Here is a 13,528-nt window from a genome sequence, read left to right as displayed (position 1 = left end):
TATGTGATCTGTAACCCTTTTTTTGACCTGGGATTTTATTGGTATTAAGGTCCCCTCTGCAATCTATGAACAGCGGCTGCCAGGACCCCCGAGATGGGGAATGGCCTGCAGCCAGCATGCCAGACGGGCACTCGAAGCCCCATGTGCCTGACCACAGCCCGGCACTCTCCTTTCCTCCCCACATTGCCCCTTTTAGCACTTGGCTCACTATCATAGATTATGATGGGTGGGGTGGAAGAGACCCTGCATTCTGCCCCCCGGGGCCTGGGCAGGCACACTTAAGCTGCACCCCAAACATGGAAGAGTTGGGGACCCCATCAGAGCGACTCTGTTCCCTAGGCCAACCTGGCTCATGACCAGAAAATGGGGCACAGCATTCAAGGCACAGAGTACCCATTACACCTTGTGCCGTGCTCAACTAGCGATGGTGACATTCACCTCCTTGGGTCACACGGGGTCTGCTTGAGATGCCCCAGGGAAGGGTCCTCCGCCCTTCTGAGGCAGCCAGGCCCACTTTGGGATCTGCCTCTCACAGTGTGATCCCTCACCCCTCAGGATGCTAGCCCAGGTAATCCAGCCTCAACAAGGCTCCTGTGGAATGGAGGCTGATGACTGCCTCCCCTGACCTCATACACCCCACAGCTCATGACCCACTTCCTTCCCAATTCCCGGGCCATGGTTTGAGCTGCTGCATGAGTCTTCCATAGGGGCCTGGGATGGAGTGGGTTTTATCACTGCCATGCCATGGCACCCAGATGACTCTGGGGCTTGTGGTCCCCTAGGACTTGTGGATCTTTTCTGACTGCCTTCCTGATCCTGTGGTACCTGTGAGGTGGGCTTTTGAGAAGCCCTGACCTTAAATCCCTATGAGGTTCTAGAGCAGTTTTAGCTTTTAGCTGAGGACTGTGACCATCATGCAACAAAACCTTGCTCCTTGGCTATGTCACAGATGACTCAGGCCACGGTCACCGTGGCCCTGGAGATCCCACGACACTGGGCAGAGAACAAACAGGGACATACATAAAAAAAAGCATCCTGCTTTATTTCAGGCCGACCTCTCCCCCCCAAAATGGCAGCTTCACAATCCCACCCCTGGAGCCAGGGCTCGGCCCTGAACCGCATCTGTCTGCAGAGGCCGTCCCATCACCAGGAGCTGAAGTCCCCAAAACCCCAGCTTGGCTTCTTTTTGACGGCTACAGCAGCGCTGCTCGAGGGCTCCTCCTCTGCAGCCCGCTTCCTGTGACCAGAAGGGAAAGAAAAGTGTTTACAAAGGCTAAAGCCAGTGACCGGGCCGCAGGCTCCCCACCCCAGGCGACACCTCCCTGGCCCCACAGACTCCTCTGTCCTGCGGCACCAGGTTCAATCCAAGTCTCTATGACCAGAAGGGGCCAAGCTCGAGTTCTCCACCGGCCCCTGGTCAGGAAGGTAACAGGAGACAACTTCTGGATGAGCTTGGTCCTTTCCGACCATCTCCGCACATCCCAGCCCCCTCATTTTGCTCCCTTCAGCTGTTGTCAGGATGTCCCCCCACCCCTCCCCAAAGCCAGCTGGTGCCTGAGGAAGGGAACCTCTTCACTGAGGACCTCCCACCCCTCCATCCCCAAGGATCCTTCCCACTGGGATGGACAACCTGTGAAGAGGCACTCACGTGACTTCGGGGGAGATGTATTTGCCCACTCCCTGACAGTAAACCCGAGGCCCTGAACTCTCTGATTTTGACGGGGCCACGCTGGCCTTCACCTTGGGTGCCTCCTCCTCCAGTCGGGTTTTCTCCCGTTCATCAGCAAGCTGCAATGAGACGGGGATTCCGTGAGCTCATGGGAATCCTTGTAAGGAAGGGGCAAGGCTGGGGCTGGATGGGCATGGGCCTCACCTGAGCATCGGCCTCATCATATGGATCCACAAAGACCGTGGCAGATTCAATTCGAATCTCCTCCTGGGGAAAGATGAATAGCAGCTGACCCCCGAGAACCAGGACAAGGCCTGGGGATGGCAGTGGGAGGAGCGACTCCCAATGGGCCCAGGCCCTGTGGCCCAGCCTCATCTGCTGCCAGGAACACTGGCCTCAGGGCCTCAGTCCAGGCCACCGGGCAGTGTGCCAGGCCGGGGTTGGGGGGGAAGGCTGCCTTAGCCCCTTCAGGTCTGTCCTTGCCAAGCCCCAGCCCTGGATCACCACCCCACCAGCACCATGCAGGCTGCTGAAGAAAATGGGGAGAGTCTAGAAACCATGACAAACGTTACCAAAGCTTGGCTGGGCCCTCACCACAGCAAGGCATCCTCTGACCTCTCTCTCATGGGGACTTCCAAACCTCATCCCTCCTGTCAGTGGAGACCCCATCTCCTACTTCACTGACCAAGCTGAACCCGTTTAGAAGAGCTCCTGTCACTCAGATACCCACCCCCCCATCTCACGTGATAAGGGGTCCCTCCTCCCACAAACACCAGCTAGAAGGGGGAGAAAGCCCAGTGCAGAAAACAGATGAGGGGGAAACAAACAGCTGAAAACCCGAGGATCCCACCGGAGGAGGAAGGAGGACCGGAAAGGCTGCGGCTTGGCCCTGGTTATGGGGCTGCTGAGCCAAAAAGATGGAGAAAGTCAAACTCTAGTCCTGATTCCAGAGAGCGCCCTGCTCCCACTACTGCACAGGGCTGCTACTCAGGGACTGCAGCCACGAGGGGTTCCATTACCTTGGGCCGGTCGGTTTTGGGGTCACTCTCCACATTCTCCAAGGCTGTGAGGGTGTCAAAGCCACCAACAACTCTGCAGGGGGAGGAGTGACAGCTACGTGGGGGCCCTGGCCATCAGACGGCGCAGACCCCAAAAGAGGCCACGGATCTGAATGAGGAGCACACTGAACCCAAGCTTGGGATTGGACGGGGCAGCATACCCTACCCCCCAGGATGGGCTCATACAAGAAGGGCTTCTCTTACCTTCCAAAGACCGTGTGCTTCTTGTCCAGGTAAGCACATGACCGAAAAGTGATGAAACTAGAGAAGAGGCAGACTATGAGGCTCAGCAGAGAAGTGCCCCCCACTTCCCCCCAGGGTGCAGTGCCCAAACCCCCAGGGATACAGCCCAGCTCTTCAGGGATACAGCCCAGAGGGGGCCCAGCTCCCCCAAAGTACAGCCCAGAGCAGCCCAGGGTGGGGCCCAGCTCCCCCAAAGTACAGCCCAAAGCAGCCCCCAACCCCCAGGGATATGGCCTAGGGGGTCCCAGCTCCCCAGGGGTATGGCCCAGCCCAGAGCAGCACCCCCCCCCCCACCAAGCATAGGAGCCCTGGGGAGGAGGGACCACAATAGCCATCTTCAGGGAACTGAAGCAGGCCACTAGAGAGAGCTGGCCCTAAAAGGCAGAGCCAGGAGCATGGGTGAAGGGGCAGAACCCAGCTTAGCTCTAGTGCCCCCAAGTTCAAGACAGGCCTTTTCCCGTGGCTCCAAGTGAGGGAGGAGGCCCTCGGGGACCCCGAGGTGCATCCTCCTGGTGCCCACCCATCAAAGCTGCCTTCAGGGGACCCTAAAGCTTATGCCTTTGCCTGCCTCCCTGCCCCTCCCTCCTTCTAGGACATCTTCATTTAGGCATTCTGGGAAAATTGTGAATCTAACAAACGTTACATAATTTCACCTCCCTGCCCCCAACGATGACTAAGGTGTATAACCCTGATCCTTGAGCCCCCTCCTGAAGAAGCCATTTCCCTCCCTCAGCTAGCTTTGTTTGGGCCGCCCTGCCCACTAACAAGGAGCCCAGGCTGATTTTAGCTCAATGAGAGGATTTCCAAATAGTGGCAGCAATCCAGAAAAACAAGGCAGGGAGTTTACCCTTGCTGGATGTTGGGGTCACGCAGGGTCAGGCAGGGCCAGGCCAGACGCGCCTCTGACATCATCCTCCAGCTCTGGGCTCTGTCACCGCGCCCCACCCCCCCAGCTGCTGGGGCTCCAAGAGGCCCAGGCCCGCCCATGTTCCTGTCCCTACTCCCCCAGGGCGGGCCTTCGAGAATCCTCTAGGGCCCGGAGAGAAGGAATTCACAACAAAACGAGGCAGCTCAAAGCAGGAAGGAGCCTGCTGTGGAGAGCCCAGGGCCAGTGACAAGGGCCAGGAGACTGGGCTTCCCAGCAGGGCATCTACCATAAATGGATTGCAGAACCTTGGACATACACGCCTGGCTCTCTAGACCCTCAATCCAGAATCCCACAAGTTCAGAGAGCCTCAGAGGCATCCCTGAAGTGGTCACTAGACCTCACTGGAAGGCCCTTCAACTGTACCACGGGGGGAGCCCAGGGTCTGGCCTTCTCCCCAGGCTCCTGCTCTGCCCCCAGGGCCACACCTAGGCCCAATCCCTCTCCTGACACCTTCCAGATTTCTGGCTCTCCAGCGTCCTCCTCTGAGCCCCATGTGACTGGCCCTCCACGGCCAGAACGTTTTACCCTTCACTTTTTCCCTTCTCATTTTCTCTGGAGTTTTGTGGGGTGCCTGGCAAGCTTCTATAGGGGATGGCCAAGGTGGGTGGTGAGGGGTACGAGTGTGGCTGGAGGGGACTGCTCAGACCCTCTTGGCTCAAGTCTGTGGACAGCTCCCATCAGGCCCCTCCAGTGAAAGGGAACGTTCCAGGTCCAGGAAAAGAGTGACTTTGGGTGAGATGAAGGTGACCCTGGAGGGGGAAGCTCCCCCTCCCACTCTGTTCAGAGAGTAGACATCCCATGGAGGGAGAGCTTGACCTCTAAGTGTCCTTGCAGATCAGGTGTACACCGCCATCTTTGGAGTCAGAAGACCAGACGGGAGGCTCAGTCCTGGCTTTTAAGAGCCAGGTGACCCTGAGCAAGGCCCTGCCTTTCACTGGGGCCTCAGCTTCCCTCTAGATTCAGTGAGGCTTCCCACACTTCCCCTGCCCCAGCCATCCGCACGAGGTGGTACCACCACACCCCGCTGGGGCCCACACAGACCAGGCTTTGTGAATTCACAAACAATCAGGCCTGTATTTGCACTGATGTAGGCCAAACTAGGACAGAGGCAGAGAATGTCAGAGCTGGAAAGAGCCTCAGAGATCACCTAGGCTGAATCCAAGAGGCCAAGAGGAGTCAGGACATTGGGTGCTGGGCTCAGAGTCAGCCTCTGTGAGCAGGTCTGAAGGCCCTAACAGCTCCAACCCATGAGCCCTCATTGTCCTGGCCTAAGGTCACACAGGTGGGGAACAGCTGAGCTGGGACACTGTTTGGGAAGAGGAAGCCAGAGGCCGAGAAAAGGAGAGAGAGAAAGGAGGGGGAAGATGGGAGGGGGTTTCGGAGACCCAGTGAGTCACCAGTGGGTATGGCTGCCAAGAAAGCCGATGCCAGCTCAGACTGCCTTGAAAGGTCAATAGGGTGTAGAACATGGGAAGCAAGGGTCCCAGCGCCCTCTTCCCTGGCCAGACTCCAGGCAGGGGCTTAACTGAGAAAGACACCGATGCCCTGCTATGACCAGGGGAGGGCACCTAGGATGAGGGAGAGCCTGGCGTCCACACTCTAGGGGCATCAGATGAAGGGATTGGGCACATTTGATCTGGAGAAGAGAAGGGGGGGGCAGACTTCAAGTGACCAAAGGACTGTCGTGTGGAAGAAGGGTGGGCCTTGCTCTGTGGGTGGCCCCAGGGGCAGAGCCAGAACAATGGGGGGCAGCTAACTTAGACTCACTCCAGGAGAAGCTTCCTTATAATCATGTCAGATGTACTGCCTCAAGAAGAACCCCTCCTGGAGGTCTTTGGGCAGAAATTGGCAGATCTCATCTGAGATGTTCACGGGGAATTCTTCAGACGTGATGGGTCTGAACACCCTTGAGAGCCCAGCCTGTGACTTGATGAAGGAAGGAGAAGCAGCCCCCCATTCTGCAGCCCTGTCGCCAACCAAAGCCATCTTTGGGCAGGGCCAGGAAGATGCCACTCACCCCACCCCAGCCCCTGCCCAAAGGCCAAGAACTCACAACTGGGATTTGTTGCAGTTGGGCCCAGAGTTGGCCATGCTGAGGATGCCTCGGCCGGTGTGCGACAGGTTGGGCCGGAACTCATCTCTGAAGGGCTTCCCCCAGTAAGACTCACCCCCTGAAAGACCAAGGACACAAATGCCAGGGAGGACGGTGAACTGGGCCAGCCGCAGGGGAGGGGGGGTGGGTAAGGATGCCAGGCCTGAGGCCCAGCACCCCTATAGGCTAGCAAGAGCTGCCCAAGAAATCCCTTCTGGCTCCCCACAAGACATGCTTCCCTCCAGACCAGCACCTGGGCCTTCCTTCTACCCCAAGGCTTCGCCCAGAGCTCAGAGGCTCAGCCCTGACAGAAGCCAGGCAGGACCCGGGGCACAGCAGGGATCTTCAACAGCCTCATCTGGAGGCCCAGAGAGACTGAGGGACTTGGCCCATGCTGACATGAGTAGGGGTGGCAGAGCTGGGATCTGAGCAGGCCCTGACTCCAAAGCTAATGCTCTCAGCCCATGTGCCCAGGCATCATCCCCCAAGGAATTCAATGCCCCGGCCATGCCTTTGCCCAGAATAAGCAGCCTGCTGCTGGGCCCACATACCAGGCCTTTGCAGGCTAAACCAGCCACAGCGTGTGCTCTCTTAGCCCAGTGATGGCCTATACAATGGTGGGGAGGGAAGAGATGGGAAACTGAGTCTGGGGTCAGACAGTGAATGCGCCAGTTTGGCAGGGACAGAGAATGGGGAAGGGCAGCCTGGAGGGACTCAAAAGGCCCAGCTGAGAAGCACTAGAGAGCCACCACAGACCCTGGAGTGAGACCCACGCTCACCAGACTACTCTGGCAGATGCTGTTATAAAGTCCTTCCTCACATGCCTTGTTTGCCAGAGGAGGAAACGCAAACGTCTGAAGGCACAGAGAACGGGCTTCAGGGAATGGCCCAAGGACCCTGATTACGAGGCCGGTGGCATTGCTGCTGCTGGGCACGAGGAGCAATGAGGAGGCCAGGGGAGGCCTGGCAGGTCATCCCTGGGATAGGGGAAAGGGGGCGCATCGAGGCCACAAGCCCTCGATGTTGACCACCTACTGTATGCCAGGCACAGCGATGCGGCTGGGGAAGCAAAGAAGGAAAGACAAGCCCTGCCCTCAAGAAGCTCACAATCTAACAGGCAAACAAACTAGACAGGAGAAACTAATTAATCCACAAAACAGCTGGGGGTGCCATAGAGCACAAAGGCTCATCTTCCTGAGTTCGAATCCAGCCTCAAACACGTCCTAGCTGTGTGACCCTGGGCAAGTCACCGCACCCTGTTTGCCTCAGTTTCCTCATCTGTAAAATGCCCTGGAGAAGGCAATCCTGACCACTACAGGATCTCTGCCAAGAAAACCCCCAATGGGGTCACGATGAGTCCGACATGACCAAACAACAAAAAGACATCGGAATTAAGAGGGGCTGGGAAAGCTTCCTGTAGAAGGTGGGATTTTACTTGGGACTTAAAGGAAGCCAGGAAGGTCAGTGGTCAGAGCAGAGGAGGGAGAGCATTCTAGGCCGAGGGGACAGTCACAGAAAATGTCCAGAGCCAAGACATGGCACAGCCAGGAGGTCAGTGTTGTTGGGTAGAAGAGTGCTTGAGGCGGGGAATAAGGGGTAAGAAGACTGGAAAGGTCAGAGGGGCTGGGTCATGAAGGGCTTTGAAGGCCAGAGGATTTTGTAGCTGCTTCTGGAGGCCATAGGGAGCCACTGGAGTTTACTCAGTGTCACAGTCAGACCTGCACTTTAAGAAAATCCCTTTGGTGGCTGAATGAAAGATGGCCTGGAGGCAGGCAGACCCCCAGCAGGTGATTATAACAGTCCAGGGTGGAGGTGGCATCAGAGGAGAGGACCAGGCACAAGCAAGAAATGCTGAGAAGCAGAATCGACAGACTGGATACAGGACAGAGAGTGAGGAGCTAAGGATGAAGCCCAGGTTTCAAACCTAGGTGACCAGGAGAAGGGTAGTGTCTCCAACAGTAATAGGAAGTCAGGAGTAGAGAGGGTTTGGGGGAAACAGATGTTAAATCCAGTTTTGGACATGAGCTCAGAGTTTAAGATAAGAGACGGGGCATCTAATTTAGAATGCCAAAAGGCAATTGGAGATATGAGATTGGAGGTCAGGAGAGAGGTTAAGGGGACACAAGGAGATCAGAGAATGTTTTGCAGAGACGATGACTGAATCCTTGGGAACTGCCGAGATCACCAAGAGAAACAGCATAGAGGCACAGAGCTGGGCCCAGGGTCAGGAAGACCCAAATTCAAATCTTCTAGCGGAGTGACTCTGGGAAGGTCACTTAACTAGTCTGAAACTCAGTTTCCTCATTTATAAAATGGAGATAGCAACGCATCTGCCATGCAGGGTTGTGGAGGGGATCAAATGACATGATACATAAAGCATGTGGAGAGCCCAGGCATCTCCCTGCCCTACGGGGTCACTGGGGACACCCTCAGTCTGGATTTTTTTGTGACAAGACTCAGGGAAACGGAACAAGCATTTCCTAAGCGCCTACTATGATCTCATGGGATCCCCTCACATCAGCCACTGAGAGCTGGTGGTTGTTATGGCTGTGTGTCCTGTTTTTGAAGACCGGTGACATCACAGGGTGGTGTCCTGACTCATACTCAATCAGATTTAAGTCTTCCTGACTCGACAAAATCCAATGGCAAGACGAAAGTCAGCCGGCGATGGCCCGGCACGCAGTGGGTGACCTTGGCGTCGCCTGCTTCGGCCGCCTTCATGGCCATTGGAACAAACTGTTCTCGTCTAACCCATTTTGCTGGGGGAAATCTTCACATGCTCCCCCGCTCACCACTGGTCCGAGGCCCATCGCTTACCCTGGTTTGGCCAGTGGGCGGAGGCAGTTTATGAGGAGTGGGGGAGGGGTGGCCGCTGTGCCTGCTACAGCTTCCTGGAGCCACAGCTGAGAGGCGGACGCGCGGCCCTCACACCAGACCCCGGTGTATCCCTGAGAGCTGGGTGCCATTATGATCCCACTGACAGATGAGGAAACTGAGGCAAGCAGAGGTGAACTGACTTGTCCAGGGTCACACAACCAGTAAGTGTTCGAGACCAGGTTAATGATAATGAGCATTTACGAGGCGCTCACTCTGTGCTACGGGCTTTACAATTACAATCTCACTGGATCCTCGTAACCAGCTGGGGAGGTAGGTGCCGCTTACCCTCATTCTGCAGATGAAGAAACCGAGGCAAACAGTGGCTAGGGGCCATGACAAGTGTCTGAGACAGGATTTGAACTCGGGTCTTCCTGCCTTTGGCTCCCCCTAGCTGCCTTGAGAGGCAGTGAATTCTCCCTCCCTGGGCTCCCAGCATCACAGAGAACTCAGGGGCATTCCGTCTGACCTATCCCTGCACCCTGACAAATGGTTCCAGCTATGGGGACCAGCCCACAACCCCTTGGGATGGCTCTCATCTGCCCTCTAGCCTATGGCAGAGGGAGGGGAATCTTCTCCTGGGACAAGAAGCTTCAATGACTCTGGGGTTCTGCAGCTGGAGCCTCCAGCCTGGCTACTGCAAGCACAGGCTCTGACTGCCCAGCGTCAGCCATCCTACTGCCATCCTGCGAGGCCCCTGGCCGCTCCTTGGTTCCATGCTTTCCTGCCCTGGTTCCTGGTTCAGTTCTGACTCACACTACTCCCTCCGGTCGGGTGCCCAGAGGTATAGGCCCACAGCCCCACCAAGGTCTGAATCCCCAGGCAGCTCTGCCATGACAGGCACAGATCTGACTGAAGCGCCTAGGATGGCCACCAAAACATTCAGCCCTCAGGCTACTGGAGACAATGCAGGGACTATCCTTGGGGACAGACTCCACGACAGCCATGCCTTCAGGCTCAGCCAGCCACCGGAAGGAGGCTGTGGCAAAGCCTCACCACTCTTAGCAACAATCCCTGCGCACCACAGACTGGGCCCCAGTGGCCGCTGGACTGAAGATGGGCGCCGTGAAAGACCTGAGCACTGAAGAAATGACTGAGGACAAGAATACCCTGTACAGACTCTTACCTGTTCCTGTGCCAGTTGGGTCCCCACCCTGGATCTAGAGAGGAGGAAGAAGGAGGGAACAGAATGTCAGGACAGGGAAACGGGAAGACAAAAAGAGGCCCCTGCCTCCAGGAGGCTTCCAGTCCTGAAGCAGGGACAGGTGAGAAGTACAAATGTGCCTGTCATCCTGTGTGCTCTCAGAGAGCCAAGGCCATTCAAGGAGGGAGGCACCAAGTCCCTCCTCCTTCTGAGCCCCCCTCATCTTTAAATCGGGGAGGGCCTCAGTGGGTCTGGCCTAAAGGGACCACCCCCAGCCCCACCTCCATTTTACAGATGAAGAAGCTGAGGCCTAGACAGGGGGAGTGGCCCAGCTTGCAGGCATCAGAAGCCAATGATGGCACATTCCCAGCCGTGTCCTCGGCCTCCTCAATCAGCCCTCTTTCTCCTGCTTCCCACATAAAGGCCTGGAGAAACATCTGTTAGCATCACGACTGTGGCTTAATGAGTAACAGAGCCATTTCCCTAACTCAGGCAGAGTCAGACCCACAGCCAAGATGAGCTGGAAGGGCCCTTGGAATCACACTCTCCCACTGGACCAATACAGAAAGTGAGGCCCAGAGGGCCCGGGGCTGCCTGAGGCAACGTGAGGAATCAGGGCCACAGTGGAGCCTTCAACGGCAGCCAAGAGCCTTCTGGGAATAATGGCAACATGGCCGGCCCTCTCCCGCCCCCTCAGCAATACTCACCACAAAGTTTCGAATGGACCTGTGGAAGACCGTGCCATCATAGTAGTTCTTTTTGCAGAGTTTGATGAAGTTTTCACATGTTTTGGGAGTCTACAAAGAAGCCAGACACCTCAGGCTGAGTTGAGGGCCTTTCTGCTCAAAAGCATCCTGGAAGGGTGGGACACGGGCTCTCAGCCCCATGTTACAGGCGAGGAAACTGAAGCTAAACTCAGGGAAAGCCCTTGGCGCAGGAGTTCGGGGGCTGGGAGTTCGAATGTGACCTCTAAAACACTGCTATTTGTGGGACCCTGGGTGAGTCATCTTGTCAATCTGTAAAATGCAGAACCACAGAAGCAAACGGAGCGCCGGACTGGGCGTCAAGGAGACATGAATTCAAATCCTCCTCCAACACTAGCTGTGTGACCTTGGGCCACTCACTTTATCTCTTGTAAGCCTCTGCCAAGCAAGGAGGCTCTCTGAGGCCTTCACTAACCAGGATTCCCCTCTAGCCCTCTTCCCACTCAGGGCTCACCCGGCCCACTTCCACGCTGCAGGACTCCCCACCTGGCACACCGACACTTTCCCCTCCTGATTATTTCTGAGAAAACATCGAGACAAGGGGAACTGGGGGCTTGAAGCTTTTCCTGTGCTATTAAAACATGACTTTCCACTAACTAGAAAAAGGGATGGATCGGCCAGGCCCACAGCTGCTGGGAGCTGAGGCAAACCTGCTGCTCAGTCCCACAATCGCAATGCCTGCCAATCCTGTTCAATGTGATATCCTTCCTTAGAAAACCACGGCAGGGCACCCAGCATGCCCTCTGGCAGAGCTCGGGGGCATTCTGACCCTCCTGGATTTCCAGCAGGATGTCAACCAGCAAAGGGACCTCCCTATCCTTTAACCAAGAAACTCCATTACTGAGCATGACTGACCAAGCACCTACTATGTGCTGGTCTGTGTGCTAGAGACAAAAAGGAAGCTCTAGTCACCCCCAAAGACCTTCAGTTCAATTTAATAAACATTGATGAAGCACCTACTGCGTGCCTGGCATTGCGCTAAGCACCAAGGATACCAAAAGAGGCAGAAGTCAGTCCCTGCCCTCAAGGAGCTTACAATCTAATAGACACGGGAGTGTATACAAGAAGAATAGATGGGGATTAGGGAGGGAGGGCACTGGGAGCTCAGGGGTTCTTGACTGAAGAAGGCGCTGGAGCTGAATCCTGAAGGAGGGCAAGGGGGGAAGCACAGAGGCGGGCACGTGCCCCAAGGAGCTCAAAGACAGGGAACGACAGGTCCCAGACCCGGCACATTCTCCGGAGTGGCCCTTTGGCGGCTGCCCCAGGGGCAAGTGTGCAGCTGAAGAGTCTCTGGTGGAGGAAGCCCTGCAGCATGCACGATGCGCCTTCTGAAGACTCCAAAGTCAGAGGAGGTCCTGAGCAACGGGCGCAGGGAGACCAAGCATGACCCAACAGAGCAGAGAAAAAGGATGAGCATGAAGGCGCTGGAGAAGCGTGGGAAGGTTCAAAGGAACCAATGCAGAGCAGAGCCACAGAGCCAACGGAACAGACACGACATAAACACACTCGAAGGATTTCCAACTCGGAGTGACCGGAAGATGAAGCAGGCCTCCCTGATCCCTGGGTGGGGCGGATCCTGTGGGCCCTGGGAGGATGCTTCACGGCCCTTCTCTGTCAGGGGGATCTAATCACTGATGGAAAGACAGATGGCCCCAATGGGATGTTTTTTAAAGGAAGACTAGGGAACAGAAAGAGCTGGAGTAGGAGGCAGGGCATCTGTGGGGGAGCTTTGGCTGTGCCAGAGTCACGTTCCCCAAGCCTGAGGATCTCCCAGGGCCCTGCCCACGCCGGCATCATCTGCTCTCTCTTCCAAGGTCCTTCCCAGGCCAGACATCCCCCCACCTCCTAGGATCTAACAGCCGTTCCAGCTCTGACAGTCACCCGGCACGTGCCTCGCTCTCAGTCTCAGCCCTGGGCCAGTGGACTGTTGGCAGCTCACAGAGAGCCCTCGCCTGCCATCTGGGGAAGCAGAGCTTAGGCCTTGGACCTGGGCCAGACAATGGTAAAGGCCATCGTCCCAGGCTGTTCCCATGGCAGCCACAGGCACTGAGGCAACCCCGGCTCATGCTTCCCTCCTGTGCCCCACAGCTGCGCAACAGGAGGGGCTGCTGGGCAGCCTGCAGGGAAGGTGGGTTTCTAAGGCACTCCTCCCCCAACACGGGCACCAAAAGACTGGAGAACTAACCCGAGCAGACCCCACTGGGGCACGCGCACGTCCACGAAGCGGTCTGCAAACATTCCCTCGTTGGCATTTCACAACAGGGAGGTCCTAGGGACGCTGTTCTCATCATGTGGCAAAGAGACTGAGGGTCAGAGAGGGGAAGTAGCTGGCTAAGATTCCACAGGTGGTGTCTGAGGCGGGATTTGAACTCAGGGCTTGCTGACTCCAAGGCCACACTTGGCATCACAACACTGCTGCCTTTCATCTAGACTCCACACCCAATAGGTCAAGGATCTCCTCCAAGTGGCTTCTCCGAGGCCGGCTAGGGCCTTGGCTCAAAGAATCACAGGATGTCAGAGCAGAAAAGTGTCAAGTCCAAAAACAAACCTCCCCTTGACATCCTCCAGAGAACCAGGGGTGCTGGGTGCCCTTCAGGCCTTGGCTTCCCCATCTGTAAAACGGGGTTGCTTTGAAGTGCACGTATGCCAGGCAAGCTTTCCCTGCACCAAGTCCAAGCTCTACTGGAATGGGTGACTTTGTGAATGCTTTATGTCTGAAATTCGGTTGGGATAAATAGAATCTTACTCATTTTAGC

The 13,528-nt window shown here is 56.4% G+C and overlaps 1 protein-coding gene across 1 annotated transcript in view; it reads right to left on the bottom strand.

Annotated features, from left to right (window-relative positions):
- Nucleotides 1-1,017: 1,017 nt before the first annotated feature.
- The window catches only part of PPIL2 (peptidylprolyl isomerase like 2), a 33,124-nt gene continuing 20,613 nt past the window's right edge, over nucleotides 1,018-13,528 (bottom strand). Inside the window, exons 13-20 of the mRNA XM_036741748.1 lie at nucleotides 10,716-10,805; nucleotides 9,991-10,024; nucleotides 5,952-6,069; nucleotides 2,932-2,988; nucleotides 2,689-2,761; nucleotides 1,874-1,936; nucleotides 1,649-1,788; nucleotides 1,018-1,237 (exon numbers count right to left, since the gene is read on the bottom strand). Of these exons, the coding sequence (XP_036597643.1) occupies nucleotides 1,144-1,237; nucleotides 1,649-1,788; nucleotides 1,874-1,936; nucleotides 2,689-2,761; nucleotides 2,932-2,988; nucleotides 5,952-6,069; nucleotides 9,991-10,024; nucleotides 10,716-10,805 (669 nt within the window). The 3' untranslated portion in view covers nucleotides 1,018-1,143. The remainder of the gene's footprint in view (nucleotides 1,238-1,648; nucleotides 1,789-1,873; nucleotides 1,937-2,688; nucleotides 2,762-2,931; nucleotides 2,989-5,951; nucleotides 6,070-9,990; nucleotides 10,025-10,715; nucleotides 10,806-13,528) is intronic.

Source organism: Trichosurus vulpecula, chromosome 1 (genome assembly GCF_011100635.1).
Source record: "Trichosurus vulpecula isolate mTriVul1 chromosome 1, mTriVul1.pri, whole genome shotgun sequence".
In the NCBI taxonomy this organism is placed as follows: Eukaryota; Metazoa; Chordata; class Mammalia; order Diprotodontia; family Phalangeridae; genus Trichosurus; species Trichosurus vulpecula.
Note: the sequence above shows the minus strand (reverse complement) of the source record. Positions and strands in the feature narration are given on the sequence as shown.